We start from the raw sequence: 27,388 nt of genomic DNA, 5'->3' as shown, positions 1-27,388 counted from the left end.
AAAATATAGATTAAAAAAAAAAAAGCTTGCCGAGTGACCCAAGTTGAGTACACAAATGCTTAGGTAAAGGCACGTGCACACGGCTACACCAGCTGAGGCTCCGCGATGATGGAGCCCAGATGAGAGAGGCTGCAGGGGTGCGCGAGTTCCCAGTGACGGGTAAGGAGGAAAGGGTCCGCAAGGGCACGCGGGCATTGCGCCGCAGACGGGCACGCACAGATCGCCATGCACTCAAGCACAGATGCGTGGGCGGGCGGTGAGTGCCAAGAGGAGAGGAAAGGAAGCGATGACCCAGTGTCAATTCCGTTGTGGCCACAGCGCCTTCCAATAAAGCCCACTCAGTCTGTTTTGTTCTCAATTTAGCTGTACAACATTAGTATGTCCAATTGTCAGCTACTGAAGGAGTGCCACACACAGACTCACAAATACGCCACTTTACCCTGCTGCAATTTAACACTCATAGCTGCTAACACTCCTGGTAAGCACTTAAAGGCAAGGCCAAGAGGAAGACAAAAGGATCTGAGAGATCCTCTTTCTTAGTGGCCTCATTTCAAAACAAAGCATCAAGATGGGCTCTACCTAAACAGATGAAATGGGTGGGTGTCTGCAAACATTCAAGCAAGAATGTATCAGGAGAACCAGAGGGGGCAGTAATACTTTACTGCATCCTGTAGATACCACCAAAGGTCATATGCTAGACCCAGAGGCAGCAGGGGCCATCCTGGGTCCTGCTGCTGCCTGGGCCTGCACCTGCTTTGTCCAGAAAGACAACCTTCCCCTCTGAGTTCCAGATTCAGACCTCAGCCCAGAGACAGCCAAGAGGTATGGAGCTTTGTGTACAAACGTGGGTTTGTAACATGAATCTCATTTGAAAATTATAACTAAAAAAATTGCACTTAGGCCCTCCCTGGTGGCACAGCGGGTTAAAGCACAGCACTGAGAATCTAAAGCCACTTCTGCATGAATTAGATTCCTGCCTGCCCCAGAGGTGACCACATGGCGTGGCAGACCTCTCCTGACACGCCTGCTGCTCCCCTCAGCAGTGTACTTCGTTGATCTGCCTGTTCTGTTCCCCACTCTGTCTCTGGTGAAGCCTCTCACTGCCCCTGAGCCTCTGGCCTGTACCCCAGTTCTGTATGCACAAATAAATAAATCTTTTAAAAAAAAATTGCACTTAATTAGGACAAACAGGTTTTTTTAAAAGCATAAAACTTGTTCTAAACATGGGCCATGCAGAACATGCAGGAATAGAACCTTTGGCCCACTTACCCTGCCCAGGACGTCAAGAGGCAGCTTGGAGTTCATGAGGACTGGCTTGACTTTGTCTCCAGAAAGCAGACCATTTATAGGAAGGAGACTTTCAAAGATTCCATCAAATTTGGCCTTTTCTTCCACCTAGAGGGAAAGAAAGCACTCAGTGAGTCAAAGTGAACCTATGCGAAAGTTCAAATAAGCTCTGACTTGCAGTTGAGTGAAAACGGGTAGCAAGACGTCTAAAGCATAGAACAATCTCACAGGAACCTCAGCCCCCAGGGCTGCCACAGTAAAATAGCTCCACCAGCTACCCTCTGGTAGCCAGGGCCAGCAGGGAAAAGAGGGGCCCTCACCCAGGCCTCGCTCTCCAACCCAGGGCTGCCTGGGAGACAAGATCACCCCTACTTATCTCTCAGGAGCTCACTAAGAAAGACACAAGAGGAGTGATTTTAATTCTTTAGGGCAAACAAACTAACTCTACGTATCAACCTACATAACTCAAGGAACTAAAGAAATAGCTATAAAAACAGATCAAAATGTAAGCAACTACTTATCAAAATTAATTCTAAGCACAGGAAGTCCTCTGTGTCTACCCATGAAGAATAAATGCTGAAAGCTCTTCATGAACAACAATGCTTTCTACAGGATTTACATGCAAATGCACAGCTACTGCTCAGTAGACTATGAATAGACGAAAGGGATATGTCCAAGGAACTTTGGGACATGAGGGCCTGGGGCCTCCAGTCTCCCTTGGGAGCAGCAGGGCTGGGGACAGCAAGAGTCGTACTTCCCACTTTGACACAAGCTGCAGTCAGGTGGGCGCTAAAGTAAACACAATTACCACTTGTACATCTAAGGATCACGTGATAAGCAAACTGTGGCCCATCCACACAGTATTATTTAACCTTAGAAGGGAAGGAAATTCTGACACAGGCAACAATATAGATGAATCTTGAGGACATCATGCTCAGTGAAATAAGTCAGACACAAAAGGACAAATACTGCGGCCCTCCCTGGTGGCGCAGCGGGTTAAAGCGCAGCACTGAGAATCTGAAGCCACTTCCGCATGAGTTCGATTCCCGCCTGCCGCCTGCCCCGGAGGAGACCACATGGCGAGCCAGACCTCTCCTGACCCGCCCGCTGCTCCCCTCAGCAGTGTACTTCGTCCATCTGCCTGTTCTGCTCCCCACTCTGTCTCTGGTGAAGCCTCTCACCGCCCCTGAGCCTCTGGCCTGTACCCCAGTTCTGTATGAATAAATAAATAAATCTTTAAAAAAAAAAAAAAAAAGGACAAATACTGTAATTCTACTTATTTGAGGTCCCTGGAGGAGTCAAATGCTTAGGGACAGAAAATAGGATGATGGGGGCGGGGGGGGAGGGGAAGGAGAGTGTTTAATGGAGACAGTGTTTTAGATTGAAAAATGAGGAAAAGTTCTGGAGTTGGGTAGTGGTGATGATCACACACCACCATAAATGAACTTAATAGCACTGAACTGCACGCTTACAAGTGGCTGAGGTGATAAATTTGATGTTCTATCAATTTTACCACAACTGAAAATTAAAAGGAGCACACAAGCAGACCTTGAACACATGCACAGCTACACATGGTGAGAAGCCCAGGCCCAGGGGTGTCTAGGACCCACCCAACCCCTCAGCCTCTGTAAGTACAGCCAAGAAACTTCAAAGGAAGAACAACACTTGGCATTTCAGAATGGTTTTTCACTGTTTCCACACAGAATACTAAATCTCTCTTGAAAATGGCCCGCCCCACAACAGCGCTGTTCTGCCCTACTGCTCTCCGCACCCCCTCTTTGAAGTGCCCTCCCCACATGCTATCCTCATGAGGCCTCAGCATTGTACTACCAGAAGGGGCCCAAATGTTCAAGGGATCGGGTATCCTTGAAGTCATTTTTCATGACAAAGCAGTTTTTTTCATGATGGGCATCATGGATGGGAAGACAACAGAGAAAGAAGTCCTTGGTACTGTGACCACAGCCTACAAAATGCTAGACTGTAGCAGAGGTGACTCCAGGCTCTTCAACCTATCAGCCTTATCCTGCGCATCCGGCCCAGACCTCCCCATACAAACCTTTCCAGGAAGGAACAGATTGGCTGGGTAAACACAGGACAGAACATTTGGGGGGAGCAGCAGGAGGCAGGGATGGTTGAAAACTGTTATTAACGTGAGGCATTTAAAGTCAAATAACAGTGAGCAGAAGTGACAGTCCTCTTGGGTCAAGGAGTGAGAGGTGCCTTTGGAGACCAGTTCTGAGTCCCACACATTTTCTTTGGGAGTAACACTATACCTCTTATATTCTTTTTTTCTAGAAGCAGTAACACAGCTGTTATAACAACAGCCGCTGTCTTAAAAAAAAATACTTTAACTGCTGACAGCAGCTTTTCAGAAAGAAAAAACAATGTTGAGAAATTCTCACAATTTCTCCTCTCCTAATGAAACCAAGCCAACAAAAAGACTTAATACAAGATTTAAACTGTAAAAACTTTCTAAGAGTTTGCTCCTGAAACTCAGCTAGCTACCTTAGCAGATAGCATCCATTCATTATAACACAGGACCACAGCCTTTCTGAAAGTCTTTTAGTTTGAAAAAGTATTTCATCCAAATTCCATGGCACACTCACTCTGATATATAACTGATGACATAATCACTGTGAAATGTTCAAACAAGATCATAAATGCCTGGTCTTAGAACATGAAGGACAGCCTCACTTACTTACCCTGACAGCCCAATGGGGCTCTGTAGACGACGGGGTGACCATCAAAGGACTGCTGGTGTCATGCTGGGAAGAAAGAGCAATACTCCATTGTGGCTGATACAGAGAAATTACAGGACTACATGTTCACTGAAAGGATACATATTTCAAAACAGGGAAAAACCTAAACAATTATGCAGAATTACCATAAGAGTCCACAAGTCTACACCTAGGTAGAGACCCAAGAGAAGAGAAAATGTGGGTACAAATACTGACTAAACAAGGGGAGTTCACACAATACAATACCATTATAGCCAGCAATGAAAAGGGATGAAACCTTCACAGATTAGACATGAGTGAACTTTGAAAACACTATGCTGAGAAAAGCCAGACACAAAAGGCCACAATTTATGATTCCACCAAATATCTAGAACAGGCAAGTCAATAAATGACAGAAGCAGATAAATGGCGGCCAGGAGCTGGGAAAGGGGAAACAGTGATTACTTAATGGAAACAGGGTTTTCTTTTTTTTTTTTAATAATAGTTTATTTTTACATCATTTGTACATCTTTTTTTTTTTTTTTTTCATCTCAATTGTAATCCCCGTGGGTTTCCCATCAAGTCACCCAGAAACAGGGTTTTCTTTTCGGGGTGATGGAAATGTTCTGGAACCAGCAGAAGTGATGATTGCACAACATTGTGAATGGGCCTCATGCCACAAAATTGTTCACTGGAAAATAATTCTTCGGTTGTGTAAATTTCACCTCATTTTTTTAAAAATGAGAGCGAAAACATAGATACATATGGTATTTGAACAAGATGAAATTGAAGAATATGAAGTTGAATGGTACAGACACTTACGAATTTAGGTGGCGGCATATTCAAATTCAGATTGCTCAAGGTAACTTCATGGCCACTCTGTGCACAAGCCACTAGTCTCAGTGCAACATAGAATCCCTGTAAATCCAAAACAGGTGTAACATAAACACCACTTAACAGGACTGGGCTGCAGGAAAAGAGGACTTTCACTCATTTTACAATAAAGACCGTGGGAAAGTCATCTGTGGATGGGGCTGAAAGGGTTTTATTAGAAACACTGCACAAATGAATATACTAAAATGGACTCTGGCCCATCACCTTCTGAAAGCCATAAAATTACAAATCAGTGTAATTTGAAAAATTACAAAAAGAATGATTTCTTGACATTTAGGAAACACTAAATTGTGTAAGTAGCAGACTTCGTGTATTTAAGACTATAAATGATAGCTCAAATACATAAGGATCTTTTAAAAATTATCTGACACAGAGAGCTGTTTGGGAACTAACATTCTCAATGCACTATGCTCCCCTTGGTCTCAATGAACAGAGCACCCCTCAATGCCCATCCCAACCCTGAGGTCTGCTGTGCATTCAACTCTCATTACTGGCACAAAGGATCTGAACTTAGCATTCTCCTAACCCAGAATTTCCTACACCAATTAGTGGACTTGCAACATCACCTAATTGTTTTTAATTGGTCAAATGGCCTGAGAATATGCAGGGTTTTAAAGCTATCCATACACAGTTCAGTTTTTATAACTTCTACAAAGAGAGAAGTGCCAACCATTTTATCTCAGGCTGTGTCCACACAACACGCTCGCAGAACAGTAAAAAAGGGAACTAAGGAAATTCAGAGGAGCTACATCAGCAAAATTAACTGGTTTCTCTTCCACAGAGACCCGAGGGACCTGTCACAGGCAGGTGTGCACAGTGAAACTCATGAAGGGAATAAAGTTTGGTTCACCAACAGGTCAGATCAGGGGACTCTGGGCACAACATCCTGGAAATACAGTTTAAGAAAGCTGAACTAAATTAAACTATGGCCACTTAAAATCATTTGTATGTAACTTTCCACTCACAGACCATTCTCAAAATGACAAAATTATGATGCAGAATGAAACAGGAGATAGATGTGACCAATGGGGCCAGCACAGGGGAGAATCTTTGGGTTACTGGAGAGTTCTGTGTCCTGGCTGTGTTACATAGGTTACATAAACTTATGCAAGTGACAAAACGACACAGAACTCTACCGTGTCCTCAATGTCATCAAAGGTTCTTGGAAACTGCAACTTGAGGCAAAACAACATGTAACAAAAATGGGTCCCAAGTAAGGTCATTTTCTTCAACATTAGCTAGAATAATTTGGTTTTTCTTTTTCTCTCATTACTGCTGCAACAATACTGAAAACGACCTTATTTGGGGACAAGAAAATACATGTGAGACGGGATCAGTGCTGCAGAGGTCCTCTGATTCAAAGCTTCACCAGCTCCAGGTGCCATGCTCCACGGAGAACAGAGGAAAGACCCTGAAACTCTCTGAACAATCTTGCAACCTTCATGAGTCAAGTTATTTGACTTGAACGCATTTTAATCACCTATAAGCACACAAAATATTAAAAGATATGCTAACCATAAAAGATGGCTCCAAAGTGTTCAAAAGACCTTTATTTCAAAAAAACCTTTTCATTTTAACAGTGACAGTCACACTTATGACTAGCGATACTTGTCAATGCAGATAACCAGGAAGGAATGCAGAGTGACCAGTCAGCCTCTCCACTCCTCTGTACACACGTGTATATACCTGTTTGTCCAAGAACCCTTTACCTTCTGGGTCAGCCAAGTCCCATATCTGCAAAAACACAAAAATGCTGGTGAGTATGACTGCAAATCACTGCACATTTATTCCCAAACCAAGCACACAGGCTGTGGGGAAGGAACCTGCCACAGCCAGTCAGTGGCAGAGAACACCATGACATTCCAAAGCTAACAGGATTGATTATACCTTGGATCCCCAATATGAATCTGTAATCAGTCAAGACTCCAAAAGTACTCGGGCCTCAAGACTGCTACCTAAGCAGCAGGTGAGTAGTGCCATCAGAGCACGTGGATCCACCAGTTACAGGCCGGAAACCCCATGCCAATAGAGGGATGGCCCCACAAGGAAGGGTCTGCACAGCTGGCCTTCATGTGCCAGGGAACCTGAAGGGCACCACAAAAGAGAACGTCCAGCTGCTCTTCACATACCTTCCCAAGGATAATGTCTGAGAGTCCAGACTTCTTCAGAAAAAGCGCAGCTTCACTAGCCCCAACCCGGCCTGTGTATGCCGGATCTACCTGTAATTACAGGGCGAAACCATGAGCCAAAAGAACAGCAGATGAAGCAGCAACCATCACACAGACTGCAAACTGGTAACACAAAGAACAGGAAGGGGCTAGAGGCCACACTGGCTTTGATTTCAGACGCAGCTTTCCTGGTCAACCCAAAAAGACTCAGTGAGACTTACCTGCTTATAATAAGATTCATATAATGGATTTCCAGTTGGAATCTGTAAACAAAACCAGAGAGTGGTCAGAACCGCTCTAAACAGAAGTATTCCCTCATGGCTGGTCATGACCAACAGTGAGGTCATGAACAGCCCATGCCCTCAGCACAGAAACTTTAGGTTATTTTCAGATACTGGTATCACACATACTCCATTTAGGAGAAGAGAATGCTGATACTCTTTAATAAGTCCCAAGTCCTGCACAAACAGTACAGCTGTCTCAGGTGGAATGGCAACTCAGAGCTGATCCCACTCTGAACCATGGGATACTAATTTGTGCAGAGCCAAGAGGAAAAGACACTTGTCTTCTCAGACACTACTCTGGCTCCAGAATGAGAACATTGCTCCTGCATGTCATCATGAGTCACCAGATATGCAAGCTTCAGGCTGCTCTCCCTGCCCCACGTCTGTCCACACCCATTACATCCTTCAGCAGGCACCAGGGACTGCAAATGCAGCTGCACCGACAGGGCCCATCCAGAAGAGGAGCTAGCAGTGAACACTCCCACAGTTGCAGGCAGGAAGTTCAAAGTCCTCAGCTTGGCACAAAAGACACTCAAGGTGCCAGTTACCAGATCCTCAGGAAGCTGCTGTTCTGAGGATATGACCACCTCAAAGGGGGAGGGGAGCAGGTCACATGGCTGATGGAAGCCACACAAAGTCACTCCTGAATCCAGACAGGATGGCAGCCAGGCCCTCCCTTCTCACCATGTCCAGGGCCTCTTCCTGACCTCAGTGACTGTCTCCAGATGGGGAGATGCCAACTGCAAATACTGGTTGTAAAGGCCTACACACGTTGGTGTCATACTGCATGGAGGTTGGAAAACCTGCTGCTGATTAGTGACCAAAGACAAGTGAAAAGTAACATCACCCTTAAATGTTTATTTTTTAAAAAAAAGATTTATTTATTTATGCGTACAAGAACTGGGGTACAGGCCAGAGGTGACAGGGGGTAAGAGGATTCACCAGAGACAGAGTGGGGAGCAGAACAGACAGACCTATGGGATCTCCTGTTGGTGCAATGGATTAAAGAGCAGCACTGCGAAGCTTGCCACAGCCAAATCAGCTCAAGTTCGATCCCCAGACAGAGAGATGACCCACATGGCGTGGCAGACCTCTCCTGTCTCGCCGCTGCTCCCCTCAGCAGTGTATCTAGTCGATTTGCCTGTTCTGCTCCCCACTCTGTCTCTGGTGAATCCTCTCGCCAACCCCACACCTCTGGCCTGTACCACAATTCTGTATGCATAAGTAAATAAATCTTTAAAAAAAAAAAGGACAGGCAGATCTACTGACATACACTGCTGAGAGAAACAACAGGGGAGACAGGAGAGGTCTGGTGTGCCATGTGGGTCACTTCCCAGGCCGGGATCGAGAGCAAGCAGCCACAGCAGCTAACAAAGCTTGATAGTGCTGACTTTAACCCCTACACCACCAGGGAAGCCCTCTGAACAGGTGTGTGAATGGTTAGAGAACAAAGAACAGGAAATGAATACCACATTAAGTGGTGACAGAGTGACTATTTAAATATTTTTCTCTGATTTCTCATAATGCATAAAACGGGGGAAGGGAATGTCTTCCAATGTCTGATCACTGTATTTGAACCAGCCCAACACTTGCATATCACCATGCTATTAAGAGTTATTTCAAGTTAAAAATAACACCAGGATCACAGTCCGCTTCTCTGGGGGTTGGCCACACCTGCAAATGTCTAAAGAAGTGAAAGTACCAAGACCACCCCCAAGACAGAATGAAAACAGGGTAAGAACATAAAGATCTGAAAGGGAAAAGTAAAGTCAAAACAAAAATAAAGGGAGCAGGGGGGATCCTAAAAAGGCAGAAAAAGCATATGACAAAATGAAAATCAAGGAAAGCTAGAGATTGGGGAGTAATGACACCAGGGAGAAAAATAGGAGCAACTGCAACCGCTCTTACCAGAGTCTGCTTTCACCAGTGCTGGGGAGGCTGTCACCCTAAACTCCTAGGACCCTGGGCAGCAATTTCCTCCCTCACACCTGTGTGACCTCAAGTTTAAAACTCTGAATGCTTTAAAAACACATTTCCCCATATAAGTGAGGTGGACATAGAAAGCAAAGCTATCCTCAAGCTGATTAAAAAGGCTGACAAAGACCAGATCCAAACGATACAACACGAACTGGCTCACAAGACTGGAATGCAGAGACCACCCAGCTCACAGTACGAAGGTCCCTGTCCTACCAACAATCACTGGTTCAGTTCTGAATACATTTCCAGTGGGATATTTGTTAAGGCTCATGGCAGACATTAGTTTTCAAGCAACTATAATATAAATGGGAAAAAAAGAGTTACAGCATTTGAGGCATACAAGATTCACAATTGTCTAAAACTTCCCAAATGCTTCTGAGCTACAATATCCACAATCAAGAGTCCCCAAATGTCCTAAGTAGGCAATGAAGCAGCAGAGCATATGAGTGTCTGTGCTGAGGAAGTACACACAGTCAAGTGGCTCCCAAATGACTTACAACTGAGGAAAATCACGAGCTAGCCTCAACTACCCCTCCAACCCTGCTATTGGTTTAGGTTAAGACAGGACAACAGCAGGTAGAAGTCTCACACTCTTAGGGACTGCAGAAACAGAGAGGGAAAACACCAGATATAAATGGCACTTCCTCTGACTATACTACTTCCACATAGATGGTGCACTCACACCTGCAAGCTGCTGGACAGGCCATTATGACAGATCTGAAAACACAGTCCACCCATGCCATCAACTCCCCAGTTATGGGCAGTCAGTCCATGGCTAGCCACTGCATAGATCTCAGCCACATGCAGCACGTGGTCACAGCCACTAGAGAGCTGTGTGCTGAAAGCTGGCAGCTTCCCACCATATCTGATCCCAAAGTGATACCCGTTGTCTGGGTATCGGCAGAAAGTGGGTAGGCTGGGGAACCATTTTTAGTATAAAAGGCTGCAGACAGTCTAGAGATGGTTTCAAGGACATGAGCAAAAGTCTGGCTAGGCTGGTATCCTCTTCCATCCACAGTGCAGACAACAGCTTCAACTTGGTTGTATGTGAATTATTGATGAGCTTCACTGAAACTTTCTTTTTGACTTTTATCAAGACTTCCAACATTAAAGAAAGTTCCTGTGGTCTCTAGGTTCTCCCCCCAGTTCAGATGCAACTTACAAGTGGGGATGACAGGGAGGGGAGGACAGTGAAAATATGGTCCTCTCCTTCTTCCAAGAGGACTAGACAACCCCACAATCCTGTGAACACATGTGATTTTAACACCAGGATAAAACCAGCTTGAAATGAGAACACAGAACCACTTTGGAAGGATGTCCCTCCAAGGATCAGGGCTCCAGTCACCCCTAATCCTGACCCCTACTTCTGCCCATGGGCAGGACTGTTTCTAAATATAACTGAAACAAAATTCCCCCTCTGCCAGGAAAGCACACACTCTCATGCAAACAGAGCATGGGTTGACAGGTTCCAAATGGATGTGTTTAAAGCAAATTTGTTTTTGTTTAAAACTTTTGGGAAAAAAAATCTGCAATTCCTTACCCTGGTACATAGTAGATCACACTATTGAATGTTCATTTTTTCTATTCAGTACCTCCTTTAATTCTTCCCACAATGCCTTGGGGCAGGTAATACTACTATTACTACTGAGAGGAGATTAAGGTCACCTTGCCCAGGCCAGGGTCACATAACCTGAAAGGCAGAGCTTAAGGGGCACCCAGGCAGCATGTCCCTAACTTACTTCACACCTTACAGAAATAGTCCAGGCTGGACAGAGGATAGTCCCATGTGCAGGCTTGTCTGAGGAAAAGTGCACACACGATTACATGTTAGGGTGTTTTAGTCAACTATGGAGGGCTGGACTTGAACATATAAACAGACCTGAAAACCACTGCAGCCTGCTTCCCCAAAAATAACCCAGACCCCATGAAAGATGTGTTTTTCAGAGCTTTTGCCAAGTTTTACAGGAAGTTAGGCATGTTGCACAAGAAGACATCCGGGTCTGACTTCCTTCTTGGAAAACTAGACACTGATGCAAAAACACAGCCTAGAGATGTATCTGCTCAAGTTAGTTCCCCCTCAGCTAACTCCACAGCCCTTCTGAAGGCTGCCCAAACTGGACAAGTGAGGAAGCTATGATTTAACACCATGGTGCTTGAAAAAGTATCAGGAAAACACCTGTATTCCTACCCTCCCTGAATTGCCAGTCTCCAATTCCTTCCAATTCCCAGTCTGAGCTTTCTGAACCACAGTTAAGGTAAACCTTGTGGAGAGAAGGACCAGGACAGGATAAAGGGTTTTTATTAAGTCACAGGTAAAATGGACAGACGTTCTGATTAAAAACAGCAAATATTGGCCCTCCCAGGTGGCGCAGCGGGTTAAAGCACTGCACTGAGAAACTAAAGCCACTTCCGCATGAGTTCAATACCCGCCTGCCCTGGAGGTGACCACATGGCGCGGCAGACCTCTCCTGACCCGCCCACTGCTCCCCTCAGCAGTATACCTCGTCGATCTGCCTGTTCTGCTTCCCACTCTGTCTCGGGTGAATCCTCTCACCCTCCGCATCTCTGGCCTGTACCCCAGTTCTGTACGAATAAATAAATAAATCTTTAAAAAAAAAAAAAGTTTAAAAAAACAGCAAATATTGAGACTACCTGATGGTGGTAGGAGGAAGATAGAAAGCAAAGGACCATGGGTGCCTTGGTGATGGGTGTGGTGTGGTAATATATATCTGAAGAGGTGTGATCCTGTACTCCTGAATCATATACAATATCATAAAACAATTTTGCCTCAATAAAAAAATAAACCAAAAATGAGCAAGGGCTGAGAAAGGCAATTCAGAAATGGGGGGGAGGGGGCACAACTGTTCAATGTTTGTAATGCAAAACAAGACAGAATGCCAGAATCTGCTGTCAGAGTGACAGAGAGAAGTGCTGTGCAAGGATGTCCTGGGCCTTGTAGCAGAAAGTGACACCAACTGTCCTTTCTGGAGCCTATGTAGCAATGTCAGGACAATGTGCTCACCTGTGATGTGCAGGTTTAATCCAATCCTACAAGGGTTATTTTGAGATACCAACACAATTACACTAAAATATTATAGAAAGGAAAAGGAAAGCCCTCCCTGGTGGTACACTGGGTTAAAAGCACAGCACTGCAAAGAGCCGCAGCAGCCTCAGTGCAAGTTCAATCCCCAGGTCTGGAGGTGACCACATGGCACAGCAGACCTCTCCTGACCTGCCCGCTGCTCCCCTCCGCAATGTACTTTGTCAATCTGCCTGTTCTGCTCCCCGCTGCTCTGTCTCTGGTGAAGCCTCTCACTGCCCCCGCAAATCTGGTCTGTACCCCATTTCTGTATACATAAATAATAAATCTTTTTAATAAAAGGGAAAAGAATAGGAACTCACTCACTAAAACAATTCTGAACAGAAAAATGAAACAGGGAAGAATTGGTCTACTCAACTCCCAGGCTGACTATAAAGCTGCAGTGATCAGAGCCATGGATAGAGGGACAGACAGGAACCCCCAGGAAGAGACCTACCTACCACAAGGACTGCAGGGGGAGGAAATGCATCTCTTCCTGGGTTTCCCACACTTGACAAAAATTAACTCCAGATGAATAGTGGATTTAAAGATAAACCTACAAAACATTTAAGAATAAGCACACGGCCCTCCCTCGTGGCACAGCGGGTTAAAGTACAGCACTAAGAAGCTAAAGCCACTTCCGCATGAGTTCGATCCCAGCCTGCCCTGGAGGAGATCCCCTCCACCTGGTGAGGCAGACCTCTCCTGACCCGCCCACTGCTCCCCTCAGCAGTGTACTTCGTCGATCTGCCTGTTCTGCTCCCCACTCTGTCTCTGGTGAATCCTCTCACCTTCCGCATATCTGGCTTGTACCCCAGTTCTCTGTATGAATAAATAAATAAATCTTTAAAAAAAAAAAAAAAAGAAAAAGCACAGAAGAAAGTACTCAGGGCTGGGTACTTGGCTGAAACAAAGTTCTTAGATCTAGATCTTTGGAATCAGACACCAAAGTCTGATTCATAAAAGGAAAAAGCAGTAAGTTGGAGCTCAACAAAATTAAGAATGTTTACTATGAAAGATCCTGATGAGAGAATGAAAAGACTGATGGAGTAAGAATATGCAGCCAATATCCAACAAGGGACTAGAATCTAGAATACATAAAAAAACTCTCAACCCAACAGCAAGAAAGTAAGAGGTCTATTAAGAGCACAGCACATGAAGGGACATGTCACCAAAGACAATGTAAGGATGGCAAATAAGCAGATGGAGAGGCGAGGCGGTCAGCAAGTCAGTAGCCACTGGGGTAACGTGGACTTAAACCACAGTGAGATGCTATTTCATACCCATTGGAATGACTAAAATAAATAACAATCAGTCGCTGAGCTCTGAGAGAAAATGGATCACTCACACATTACTGATGAGAATGCAAGGAGGTATAATAGCTACTCTGGAAAACCATGTAGCTATCATGGCCCAGCAACTGTCCTGGGTGTTTATCCTAAGAAACAAAGGCTTCAGTTCACTTAATATCCTGTATTCAATGTCTAGTAGTTTTATGCATAATGGCCCCAAAATGGAAAGGTAGGTCTCCTTCAAGGAGTGATAAGTTACTGAAGTCCAAACACACCATGAAAAGACCATTCAGCAATGAAAAGGGTGGGCTACTGATCACATAACCCATAAAACTCTTAGATGACGACACTGAATGAAAAAGGCCAACTCTCAAAAGATCACATACTACCTGATGCCATTATGTAATATCAAAATACGCAAGCCATAGAAATGAGCTGATAAGTGGCTGCCAGGGTTATGGAAGTGTGGGTGGGTGGAAACACTGGGGAAAGAGAGGGGAGAGTGGCTGTAAGGACATCGGGGTCCCTGTGAAGATAAAACTACTCTATACTTGATTATACAATGTCATTGCTTTGGTCCTGCTATAGTACTATATTTTCAAAATACTTCCACTGGAGGAAAGTGGATAAAGAACTCACAGGCTTGCTCTGTTTTTGTCTTTACAGCTCTACAAGAATCTTACAATGAGTGTAAAAACAAACAAACAAAAAAATTTAAGAGACCCAGGGGACCATAAAATCTTTTTAGACAGTCAGGGAAATTTGAATATGTAATGGTATGGGATAATACTCAGGAATTATTGTTAAATTGTGGCATTGTGATATGGCACTGTGGTTATGTAAAAGGAAAACAGTTCTGCTAAAGATACAAACTGAAATGTAATTTCTAATTTTTTTTTAAACTCAGAAGTAGTACTACATGTGGCAGGAATTCTAATGGTTCAAGCTGCTTCAGGTTTAAGTGTGATGGACAAAAAGAAAAGCTTTATAAGTGGCAGTAACAAGCTTTTGTCAAAAAATAAAAACTAACATTTCCTTGCAGCACTACCTACAATAGCCCAATTATGGAAACCTAAGTGCCCAAAAGATGAGTGGATTAAGATGTGCTATATATACTTGGTGGAATACTACTCAGCTGTTAAAAAAAACTGAAATCTTGCCATTTGCAATACATGAGTAGAATCAGAAAGGATATGGTCAGCTAAATAAGTCAGGAGAATGACAAAATCTTATGATTTCACTCAAATATAGAATACAAAAAATACACACACACACAAAACTGCACCAAAATAAACCCCTGAAATCTATCTGCAGAATTACAGCTACGAGAAGGGGAACGAGGAGGGAGAAGGAACCCAATGGAATATGGTAAAGGACGACTGGCGCGTGGGTGGTGGAGATGCAGCGCAGCAACTGGCCAAGGACACTGTCCAAAGAGTTTATCTGTCACTGTCTGGTTCTTTACAAGACTCAATTGCAAGACTGCTCAGGTTCAGGGAACAACAAAGGAATTTATTTAACCAACCAGGCAAAAACAAAGTTACCGAGGCCAAAAGTGGTCTTTATCTCACCCAAAGCAGCTAAAACGGCATTTTCCTGCCACTGAGGACATAGAGCTCCTCTCCCAGACAATAAGCCATCTGTCTATGTGGCATCTCCCTGCCTCTGCCAACCTGGAGCATGGGGCAGCCAGACTCTAGGCCAGGTTCCAGCTCACAAAGACAACAGAAGATACACCAGGAGACGCTCCATGAGCAGCTGAGATGCCCCAGAACATCACCTGACAAGCGACATTCAAAACAGCAACTCAGCAGTCAAATGACTTGACAGTCATTCACTGCATTTCAGTAAGATGCCTGCTACCCAGGGTCTTCGCCTTCTCTGCCAGGCCACAACAGCAACAAAACAGAAAGTTTCAGTTGCTGGGCTACTGAAGCCCCCAAACTTTTCTCTCAAAACAGCAGCTACAGCAGTCGAATGACAACCACAATCATGCAGCTCAGGAAGATGCCTGGCAAACAGGCCTTTGCCTTCTCTACCAGGCCACAACAGCCTTCTTAAAGATCTATGTGGTGGGGGCCCAAATCTACTGACCCCCCAAATGCTAAAGATCCTAAATCCTAAAATGCTGAATCAGAAGACTGCCTCAAATGCCCTTTTGCAGTCACTTATATAATTTATCCACCCCATCTATTTTTTTTATTTTATTAGTATATATTTTTTACATCATTTTTAATTTTGTGCAAATGTGGACACAGGTCCTATGCCACCACTGAAGTACTGTGCAACCCTGGGGCAGGTTATAAGTCTCTTTGTGCCATAGGTTCTTCATTCAGAATAAGAATAAGCAGTCCACTCCTCAAGACTGGTATGACAGAGCACCTTCACATGCTGGCTGCTCCAAATCCTATACTCTCCTGTCACTTTCCTTCCACAGCTCTAGGTGGAAATATATCCAACTCACAGAAACCCTCATCCAGGTATCACCTCAAGTCCCTTCACCCTTTCTCAACAAACTTCCTGAAAGGGAGGTCTCCTTCTCACTCAACACACAAAGGTTGAGTTCACACTAAAAGGAAGCACCGAGGACATGAGAGTGTGTAGGGCAAGCACTAGAGCTTAAGAACTGGGGCGGGCAGGCAAAGTGACCCTCAACTGTAGTGCAGGTGCTGGAAGGTGACAACTGAGGCACAACCAAGGGAAAAGGAAGATAGGCAAGGCCCGGCCATTCAGCAGCAATTTACTATGGTGACAAAAACAGAAAAGGGGGCACATTATTCACCTTTAAACATGGTGCCCTGGCATGTTCCCTACGCAAGAGCAAGGTGGGACGCTCACTTTCGGGCAACCTCCACTAATGACCGCCTGGACCCAGATATCGCCATGGGTGAAGGTGCAGTGGAGAGTATGCAGCCCCCACCTCTCAGAGCTCCTGGTGTGCAGGAGTGTGAGGGACTGCTACACCGAAGCTCCTGCAACAGAGCAGAAGGCACATAGGAGGGAAACACCAGGGGAGTGGTGCCCTGGGGAAGGGACAAGATGGAGCACAGCCACACAGACTTAAGAGGGGCAATGGGGAGCAATGGGGAGCTCCTGGAAGTTTGCTAGATATATCTAGCCTCCTGCCAGGGTATTCAGACTCCCACCCACCCCCAAATCTCATCAGCTCAGTATATCTCTGTGCCTCCTTCCTCTCCTCTAAGGCAGAAATCATCAGCTACTAGCACCTACTGTTCTTCTGCAGTTGCCAAGCTCGGCTCTCCAATTCCACCATGAGCAAAGACCAGCACCACCATGGTCAGGGAACTAACAAATACAAGAAAGCAAGGGTGCTGGTAGGGGCAATATAGTTAAGAGGAAGAGAGAGGACACGTGAGAGTCCGAGCAGAGCAGCACAGGCCCTTTCCCACCCTCTTCACTCTGCCCGCATCCAGGAGGCCCAGCCCACAACAGGCCCCAGCTATTTCCCTCTCCATTCCAGTTTTTTAAGATGTATTTATTTATGCATACAAGTAATGGGGTATAAGGCAGAGGTGCAGGGGAGAGGGGAGAAGGGAGAGAGGCTTCACCAGAGAGAGTGGGACTCAGAACAGGTGAATCTATTGAAATACACTGCTGAGGGGAGCAGCGGGCAAAACAGGAGAGGTGTGCTGCGCCATGTGGGTCAGCTCCCTGGCCAAATTCATGCTGCAGTAGCTGGCAGTAGTTTGACAGAGCTGTGTCTTTAACCCCTGCACCACCAGGGAGGTCCTCTCTATTCCACTTTGTGCATTGCCATCTCCTGCTCAAAAAAGTGTCTTAGTTTGCAGGAGTATCACTATTACCCTAGTTCTGGACACTCACTACCCCCAGAGGTCGATTTCACTACACACTATACACTACACATACACACGCGTGCATGCACACATTTACTCACAGACACGCTTAGACATTCATGCTTACACATACTGCCCTCAATTCCCTGCCTTCCTTGGATGCATGCCTTTTGCCCTCTGTCGTGGTCAAATCGTTCCCAATATGCACGGAAGGAGAGAGGTCCTCCAACTTGATCTCCCAGTCCCTACACTAACTCCCTGCTCTTAAAAGCTTCCAAATACACTCCCATACACACACAATTAATGACTATTTTCCCCATCCCCTCTTAGAGCTGAACTCATAAAATGGACATTTGTTAATGTCTGCTATGTATGCGGGGTACTGTAATACATTTTTAATTCCTGGGGTTTGAAATTTCACTTCTATTCCACACTCTGTGATGCTGGGTTCTAAACAGGCCCTGGATGAATGTTTGCTCATCAAACAAGTATAATCTAAATGGAGTCCCAGGGAGGGGAAGATGATATAGTCATCACTGCTGGGGAGACACAGCTCTGCTACCCAGCAGCAGTGGAGAACAAGCTACTAAGCCTCATTTCCCCATCTGTAAAATGGGAATAACACAGGGCCAGTCCTGAGGTTTACTGTAAATATAAAGTGAGAATATGTAGGTAAAGCACAGTCTACAATGGGAGTCATCACATTAGTTATTATGGTTGCTATGTTATTATTATTGAGACAGAGAAATGACCTCATTTACAAAGAATCATGGGAGATGGGTGTGAGGAGTCAGGTATTAAGCCACAGTCCTTACAGCCAGTCACACCACATGATCTTTGCTAAATGATAATACATTCCATCAAACGCTGGACCTGCTAGACTATATATTGTACTCTAGTTCTCTCTCAACTAGCTGGCCTGGCCGCTCTCAACATCACAACAGCACTGACTTTTACCATCTCCTTTAACTGCAGTTTTCTTCAATGTACAATTTTACACACAGGTTAGGTACATACCTATAAAAGCTCATGTACGTGGCTGTGAATTGAGGGGCATTTCTAGCAAAAAAAGTCAACAGAAATAAGTCCATAAAGTCCAGTGACAACATGAAGGCCTGAAAGGAAATGCCAGTTCCCAGGACTGGGGTATGATCAGATAAGTGGCAGCACTGACTTGCACCACAGCAAAAGGGGTGCCAAGGGCTGACACACTATGTAGTCACTGCTAACACTTCATGGCTTCCAGAATCCCATCTCCACAGAGATGGGATGTACGATGTGCTATGGCACAGAGGCCATTATCATTTTTATTAATAATACCACTAAAGGGACAGCTGTCTTTGAGAGCCTCATGAGGGTCCCTCAGTTCTGGAACTTCCACACACAAACAGGTTCATTTCTGGGTGTGTGGAGGGATTTAGAAAGCTAGCTCTCATCCCCCAAACTTTTAAAATCCTAGTTAAACAGTCTCAGTGTGAGGGCTTCATTATCAATCATTTTGTCCTACTTAACCTTTCCCCTTTAAACATAGTCCGTGAGAGTATGTAAAACTGAAAAGCACATCCAGTATGGATCAACTGACAAGCACACTTGCTACTGTCACTGTAAATCAGAATTCCCCCCCCCTTCAGTACACAACCTCCAACAGCAGGAGGCAGGGAGGGGTGGGCCTAAGAATGCTAGCCCTGGGGCACCCTGGCTCCCATCCCTGCAGGAAGCACTGACTCTTCATCTAAGAGACAAAAATGTTCCCACACTCAACTACCATCAAAACTTGTGAGAGAAACTGACTGCACTCTGGAGCCAGGCTGCTAACTATTCCAAGCATGCAACCATCAATCAACAGATAGTTATCACCTTCCTACTTCAAGGAGAGGGACAGGCTACTCCAGGCCTCCTTGGGAGGCACAGTGGGAAAAGGAAGATGTAGTGAGGATGGCAAAGGTCTGAAGGGCTGCACACGGGATCTGCAGGGACAGCAGTTGAGGCAATTCATTCCATCTCTGTGGATTCCACATCACCTCTGAGGGTGTGTCCCACTACAGTTGAACCTATCTGCAGGGGAGGGGCTGTTTTATTCATCTAGTCCCAAACCAGCTCACAGAGGGGTCAGAAAACTGGCGGCACCACCAGATGAGCTGCTTCTCAACTGTGCGTAAGTGTAGGGTCTTGTCATTCTGGGGGGGCCTGCAGTAAAGGTACTGAGTCTTATATCAGCTATCACAGCTGCATAGTGCTCCACTCACCCAGGAAGGTTTCACTCTCAACACCTTTGGTACACTCAAGAACCTCACCACCCCAGCCCAGAACCACTCACCCCTGCTTAGAGTCCCCTGTCCAAACCTCCCATAATTTCCCTTGCTCTTCTGAAAACTATCTCAGGAACAGCTCACTGAATTTCCTTCTTACCTGAACTAGTATGCAGCTGGGCATCCCCTGAGTAGTCTGTCAGGCCATTTAGTATGTACCTGCCTTCTATCAGCTACTTGTTCAGAGAGTGACTGAGCATCTAGGGATGAAAAGGAATTAAAACAGGCACAACCCCTGCCTTATGGACCTGATCAAGGCATTAGGGGAGCAGACCATCAACTAAATAATCCCACCAACAAAAGATTATGAAATGGCATGTGGAAAGGATAGGCCTTCCTGTGGGCAGGAACAAAGAAGCTGGGTCAGTTTATCATGAAGCTTCCCTGAGGAAGTGATGTGCAGGCCAAGATATAAATGACGAGTAGAGATTAACACAAGGATGGCGAGGAAAAGAACATTGCAGAGTGGCTTTAAATTGGGCATATGAATAAAATACCTGTGCAGGCAGCTAACATTTGGGCAGAAGGAGGCAAGAAGGCAGAGGAGGGAGGTACAGGATCCAGGTGTGCTGTGTGATGGCTGGGACAGAGGCCCAATCGAGTCCACAGACAGCAATCAACCAGGGTGTAGAAAGGAAGAGAACTGACTACTTCAAGCCTGTTCAAAACTTAATTAGTAAGTTGATGCTGCTATCAAGACTACAACAATCACAGGTAGATCCGGATGGAAATTGGAGAAGATAGCTGTTTGTGGAAGGTTCTTCTATTTCCCTCCAACAGTTTGGGTCCACTTCGGTAGCAGCTTCAAACAGCTAATGGTTTGCACTCTTTGCAGGAGCAGCCTCTGGGGCTGCTGCTGTCTGGCAATGAAGCCTGCAGGCACTAAGGCAGTGAGCAGGTCTCCTTGCCTCCCCCACGTCTGCCCTCAGCCACACTCTGGGCAAGCAGACACCCCATCAGTTCTTTTGTCTTGCATCCATTTGTAGGCCAGGCACAGACTCGTGTCCCACTTACCAACCTGTTTCTCTTCATCCCCAAGTCACCCTAGTCAAAGGGGGATGCAGACCCCAAGTCCCAGTCCCAGTCTCTCTTCAGTCCATTGAGTTGGAGTTGCAGCTGCTCATTCTGTTTGCCTGTTTGAGAAGTCATTGCCCCTCCCTTCCCAAGGTCCCCAAATCCCAGTCCAAATGCAACTCCAGTGAAAGCATGTCACCCCTCTCCCCACTGGGGACATAGTCTGGGCCCCCACTGTGGCCTGGGTCAAGTCCACCTTTCTGTACCAGCATGAGCACATTTCTATATTAGCAAGGAGCACCAAGTGCCCTTCCCTCCTCTTAAAAAATAGGATGCCTTTTCATCCCCCTCCTTTCTAATAAGAGAAAATTAAAACAATAAACCTGTAAACAAGTGATATCACTGCTGGACTCTGTAGTACCTATTGAGCAAGTAGCATGAACACTTTTTAAAAACATGAGATCACACACTGTGGTCATAAATGGCAACTTAAAAAAAAAAAAAAAAAGACCCCAAAACAGGAAACTCCAGTGCAATGCAGAGACCTAGACCTGGGTCTGAAGAGCCATGTTTCACAAGGTGCAATCTATGGCAGTGATGTAAAGGTTCTACAGCTCAGTTTACCACTTTGAAGGTAAAGATAAACAACAATCCCAATGTGTTCTCTACTTAGGGAGGACTTCCTGTATGGAAAGGACTTGCTAAACCTCAGAGCTGTGCTCTGAACCCTGTATCATAATTAATGCTCACTACACAAACACACTGCCTCAGACAAGCCTCTTCTGTATTCCTGGGGAGCCTCCTTAGAACCTCAGCTCCACAGGGCAGAGTGATCTCAGGCTCTCTGCTACAAGCCCCTCTCAGAAATTGCTGGGCAGAGAAGACACCCACCACATATTGCTGAAGGAACCGTGACATGGGCACAAGTGGCACTTTTGAGTGCACAGCCCTTGGATACAGGGCAGGGATCTTGATGCTCCCCTATGGCAGGCAGATGAAAGGTGCACAGCTTTATTCCTAATCTGCAGATGGGGAAAATGAGGTACAGAAAACACCACAACATGAGGGCACTGAAAGAACTCCTGGGCAACCTAGTATTGAAAAACTTTAGTACTTTAGTATTGAAAAACTTTAAAGCCCAGAAAAGACACTAAAAAGAACAGAACTCAGACAGGAAGAATGTAGAGTAGCTTTCAGTAAGGTGGCTGGCAAGGCTGACCTTCCTAGGTCAAGTGAAGGTGGAAAGAGCTTTTGAGGTACTTCTTCTGGGGTGGTAGAGGTCATGTCTGCACATCTTGAAGCACTGGTGTCGCCATGTGGCTCTCCGGTACTGAGATGGAAAATGTCACTCCACTCCCAGGTCAGCTTTTCAAGGGTTAAGAACCAAGGATGGGGGGCCCTCCCTGGTGGCGCAGTAGGCTGCCAAGTTTGATCCCTGCCCAGGAGGTGACCCACATGGTGCTACAGACCTCTCCTGACCCGCCCGCTGCTCCCCTCAGCAGTGTACTCAGTCAATCTGCCTGTTCTGCTCCCCGCTCTATCTCTGGTGAATCTTCTCACGAACTCTGTCCTGTACTCCAGTTCTGTATGCATATATAAATAAACCTTTAAAAAAAAAAGAAGAAGAACAACCGAGGATGGATCATGCTTAGTGAAATAAGTCAGAGAGAAAATACCTGATGGTTTCACTCGTGGCAGTAGCATAAAAGACCGTGGGGGGGTGGGGGTGGTGGTTAATAATGAACAGCTATATACTAATATACCAGAGACATTTTATAGGAGTGGGGAATGGGATCAAAAATGGCAGGGGGCAGGGAGTGCAAGGGACTATGGTGATGGCACATGGGTGATTTGGTGATGGGAAGCCCACAGGGATTACAACTGAGATGGGAAAAGGCACAAAATGTTATAAAAATAAATTATAATAATAATCTAAAAAAAAGAACCAAGGATGGGAAAGTTGTTTTAAAGTTGGAAAATGAGGAGATGGAATTTACATATTCTTGCTTAACCCAGAACTACTTGGTTGACAAAAACCAGGCAATACAAATAAAGAAGACAAAAACAACCAGGGAATTCTGGATCTTACGAGGTAGGGACAAACTGTACTCTAAAATCTGGCCCTCTAACCAAAAATGTGTATCTCATAACCATTAGCATTCTAGTGAGACAGAGAACCTAGAAATTATTTTGGAGGAAAAAACACGAAAGGATAAATATGTGTCTCAAGCAATCAGCACCCATACATTGGCTAGGTGCTGCCACTGGCCAGCAGGCCACCTGCAAGAGAGAATGGGCAGAAGCTTTGGTCAGACAAATGTGCAACCCCTGCCCTGTACCCACAAACTGTGGGACATGAGCAAGCTACTTATATCTCATGGGTCTTAGTTTCCTATTTGCAAAATGGGAATAATGGCATCCATTCTAAAGAAGATATACTTAGATCCCATGTCAGGAAGCACATGACAAAGGCAGGGAGGATCAAGAGGCCTGGGGAATAGTGAAGGAAGACAGAGCCCCTTGGACACAGGACAGACTCTTTGTCATTGAACAGAATGCTTTCCTCCAGTTACCTTATGCTTCCTACCTCAGGAGGCCACACAAGGGAGCCACAGAACAGAGAGAACACCCACAGAAACCAGAGTCCAAGTGTAGCTGATGGACACTAATATGCAGTGCTGGGGCAGATGGAGACAGTTCCTCTGCCACCCCCTCTCCGCCCCCCTCGACTCCACAAACCTACTACTAACTGCTATCCCAGCTCCAAGGATACCCTACACCTCAATCCAACCAAATCACTGCCTCCTGCTCCCACAGGTTCTAAACTACACCCAAACAGAAACCATTCTGCACTTACATGGGCTTGTCCCCTGACACCCCTCAGCTGAACTGGAAGTACCCAATAGGTCTGAGTCTCACACCTCGTCCAGAACTTCACTTGAGGAGAAATGTTGACTGACATGATGGAAGGAAGAAAACCTGGCCAAGTCTTCAATTCAATTGGCGTACAGGAAAGGAACAGGAGAAAGCACGGAAATCAGCAACCTGACCTTATCAGAGGCCAAAGGACAAAACTGTTGATCTCCTACAGTTCTACCTTCAATTTTGCTTCCACCCCAGCCCCCCAGCCCCATGTGCAAATGGCACTGGTCTTTGCCTCAAGGGGCTATCTGATGGCTCCTGGAAGCTGGGGTAAGGTCTGGTGAGCTGAGTAAAAGGCCTGTACTTGCTCTCACTGGGTGCAGGTGTCATGGGGAGAAAACAACACAGTCATACTATAGCCAGGGGTGACTACTGCTGAGAGGTGACATACTACTGTGGGAGAGGACTACTTAAGGCAGGTGGCCAGCAAAGGATTCTGGGAAGAATGACATTTGAGCTTCCCTCAGGGAGGGAAAATGCTAGGGGAAGAAATGGGGAATAGTGTTTCAGAAAGAAGGAACAGGGAAAGTCAGGACATCCTGAGGAGACAGGGAGCTGAGAATATGGGAGGAACAGAAAACTGGCAAGTGTGGCTGCAGTGTGGGTGCCAGGAGGAACACAAGGCAAGAGAAGCTGGCTGGTACCCAACCAGGTAAAGGGAATTGAAATTTTATTACAGAAAGTTTTGAGCAGGTGAACTGAATGACTTGATTCCTGTTTTCAAATCTTACCTCACAGCTGCAGAACATGGTCTTCCTTTAAAGATGACCCTTCAACAGTACAAGAACCCCTTCTGATAATCAACATATTTAAAGACATTTAAGAATCTATAAAGCACGCAATAAACATTAGTTATTGCGATCAAAGTTCAAATAAGGGCATCAAAGTTCAAATGAGGGCAATGCCAAGATTTGATAGGCAGTTTTAAAAACATTCCCCAAAAAATCCAGGAGCATTTGCTCATTAAAAGAGCCTAATAAACAGGGCTCTCCCTGGTGGTGCAGCAGGTTAAAAGCACAGCACTAAGAAGCTAAAGCCACTTCAGCATGAGTTCAATCCCTGCCCATCCCAGAGGTGACCACATGGTACAGCAGACCTCTCCAGACCCTCCCGCTGCTCCCCTCAGCAGTGTACTTCGTCAGTCTGCCTGTTGTGCTCCCCACTCTGTCTCTGGTGCTCCCCACTGTCTCCGGTGAATCCTCTCACTACCCCTGCACCTCTGGTGTGTACCCCAGTTCTGTATTCTGTATGCATAAATAAATTTTAAGAAAAAAAAAAAGAGCCTAAGCAAGTGTCACCCTACACTTGCTTACACATGAACACCCTAAAATGGAGCAACATCTGTAGGGCACTCAACAATTTACAGAGCACTTTCCTATGTGTTGCAGGAACTTGTTAATTAATAACCTCTGGTCTTTAATGTTTTTATTTTAGTGACAGTGTCAGTCCTGACAAGATTTAGCAGGTAAGCATGTCTACCTCCTTAGATCAAAACTACCATCCGCTCTCCTAGGGTCTGGCATCTTTTTTTTTTTCTTAAGATTCAGAACAGGGGTGCAGGCTAGAGGTGCAGGGGCGGTGAGAAGATTAACCAGAGTCAGAGTGGGGGGAAGAACAGGCAGACTGATGAAGTATACTGCTGAGGGGAGCAGCGGGTCAAACAGGAGAGGGCTGTTGTGCCTTGTGGGTCAGCTCTGGAGGCCGGGATAGAACTCGCACTAAAGCAGCTACAGCTGGTTTGCAGTACCTGTCCTAACCCACTGCACCACCAGGGAGGACCCAAGGGTCTGGCATTTTTAATGTTGTAGTCTCTAATCCCATATGTCCAGATCTGCCAGAGAACTAGATAATAATCAGAGAATGTATCGTTGAGTAGGGTGGGTACTTCCTGCTGCCAGACACTATTCTGAATGTTTTAGAACCTTAAGCTTCACATTACCCAATATTTTTTATATTCCCACTTTCCAAATGAGGCGACATCCAAGGACACTCAGAGTTCGGGAGCCAAGACGTGAACATAAGACTGAGACCCTGTGTCCTCCCTCTTAGCTGTGCAACATCTTTCTAGCCAAGTGCTTGATTCACCACAGGGAGTCAGCAAATAAACGCAGCTGTTAGTACTCAGGTAGTTTCTAGTTTCCACAAGAGTATCACCTCCAAGTTAGGAGAGACCTTGTCCATGGGTAGCTGCTGCGCTCCTCATACTTGGGCCCTGGCACATTTGACGGACACATAAATGAATGAACGTCCCTCCCTGAAAGAGGGCTGCCTGCGCATGGTTCCTTCTAGCTCATCTCTGTCGCGCCACTGATACTGGCCCTTAGTAAAGCATCAGGCTGATTTGAGGACACAGAAAGACGCCTGAAGACGCGCACGGTCCCCTTCACCCAGTGAAAGGGGTGATGGAGGCGGATCCCCAAGGGAGAGAAGAATGAATCCTGGATCGCAATACAGGCGGGTCCTGTTTCAGATGGGACTCAGCCTTCCACCCCGGCGGGTACACCGTAACCCCACGCCCAGCTGGGACCCTCAGGAGACAAAGACTTGCGGGGTCGCCACACCGGTGCGAATGCTCGCTCCCCTCGCCCACCTCACGGGGAGAGAGTCCCACGCCATCGTGCACCACCCTGTCTGGGAGCTGCGGCGGTGACGGGGTCGAACCCGAGCTGGGAGGACACCGACGCGGCTCCGCCCGGTCGCCACTCGCCGAGGGTCGCTCAGGAGAGGGAGGCCGCGGGTCGGGCCGGCCTGTCACCTTCAGGACTGCCTGTACGCCCGCCCAGTCGCTAGTCCTCTGCGAGGGCCCCTCCAAATTAGGTGTCATCCGGTGGCCTGACCTCCCTACGCCCGGTCTCCTGCTGGCCCTTCCAGTGCCCCTCATCCCAGCTGCCCGCAAGTCTCGTACCTGCTGGGCGAGGGGGATGAGCGGGGCAGCCATCTTCCCGCGGACTCGGGCTCCGAGCGCCGGGGACGGGGGCGGGGCCACGCGTGCGCACTGGTGCGGAGGGCGGTGCGCGCGCAGAGGACTCGGGCGGGGTCGCGGGGGGGGGGGAAGAGCCAACACCGGTCTACGCACGCGCAGTAGAGCCCGGGGAGGGTGGGGCGGGATCGGTGTCAGGATCGAGGGCGGAGTCGAGGGCAGGGCTACAAGGAACTGGGCTACGGAGAGCCGGCGGGTAAGGTTGGCCTGGGGAGACTTGGCTGAGTGTTCACCCTAGATCCAGCACCCTGACTGTCGTTTCTCAGGAGGATCTCCAAGTTCCTTTCGCCTGTTGGGTCTTTAGCTGGCAATGCTGTTCCCCTCCCCGCACCTGACACGCACTCTGGGTGGAAGATGGGGAGGGAAGTGGGGTGTGTGTGTGTGTATATATGTGTGGTGGGGGGTGCCCTCCTAGAATAGCAGGGTGTGTGTGTGTTGGTGTGTGTGTGGTGGGGTGGTGCGCTCTGGGGGTGGGAAGTGAGGGGTGTATGTGTATGATGTGGTTGGTGAGGGGTGCCCTCCTAGAATAGCAGGGTGTGTGTGTGTGTGTGGTGGGAGGGTGCCTCCTAGAATAGCAGGGTGTGTGGGTGTGTGTGTGTGTGTGGTGGGGGGGGTACCTCCTAGAATAGCAGGGTGTGTGTGTGTGTGTG

General features: G+C 46.5%; 1 protein-coding gene across 13 annotated transcripts in view; it reads right to left on the bottom strand.

Annotated features, from left to right (window-relative positions):
• The window catches only part of EPS15L1 (epidermal growth factor receptor pathway substrate 15-like 1), a 77,598-nt gene extending 50,826 nt beyond the window's left edge, over positions 1-26,772 (bottom strand). For 12 of the 13 annotated variants that reach the window (XR_193538.1, XM_012729065.1, XM_012729068.1 and 9 more), the window contains exons 1-7: positions 26,664-26,749; positions 7,288-7,329; positions 7,028-7,117; positions 6,585-6,632; positions 4,827-4,922; positions 3,990-4,052; positions 1,270-1,395 (exon numbers count right to left, since the gene is read on the bottom strand). Coding sequence is in view for 12 of the 13 variants with exons in the window: in XM_012729065.1 (XP_012584519.1) it covers positions 1,270-1,395; positions 3,990-4,052; positions 4,827-4,922; positions 6,585-6,632; positions 7,028-7,117; positions 7,288-7,329; positions 26,664-26,696 (498 nt within the window). In the remaining variant the exon portion in view is untranslated. Of the gene's footprint in view, positions 1-1,269; positions 1,396-3,989; positions 4,053-4,826; positions 4,923-6,584; positions 6,633-7,027; positions 7,118-7,287; positions 7,330-26,663 lie in introns of all 13 variants that reach the window. The other variant, XM_004688650.2, reaches the window with a different exon arrangement.
• Between the last annotated feature and the right edge of the window lie 616 nt (positions 26,773-27,388).

This window comes from Condylura cristata, unplaced genomic scaffold (genome assembly GCF_000260355.1).
Source record: "Condylura cristata isolate star-nosed mole 26May11 unplaced genomic scaffold, ConCri1.0 scaffold00024, whole genome shotgun sequence".
Lineage (NCBI taxonomy): Eukaryota > Metazoa > Chordata > Mammalia > Eulipotyphla > Talpidae > Condylura > Condylura cristata.
Note: the sequence above shows the minus strand (reverse complement) of the source record. Positions and strands in the feature narration are given on the sequence as shown.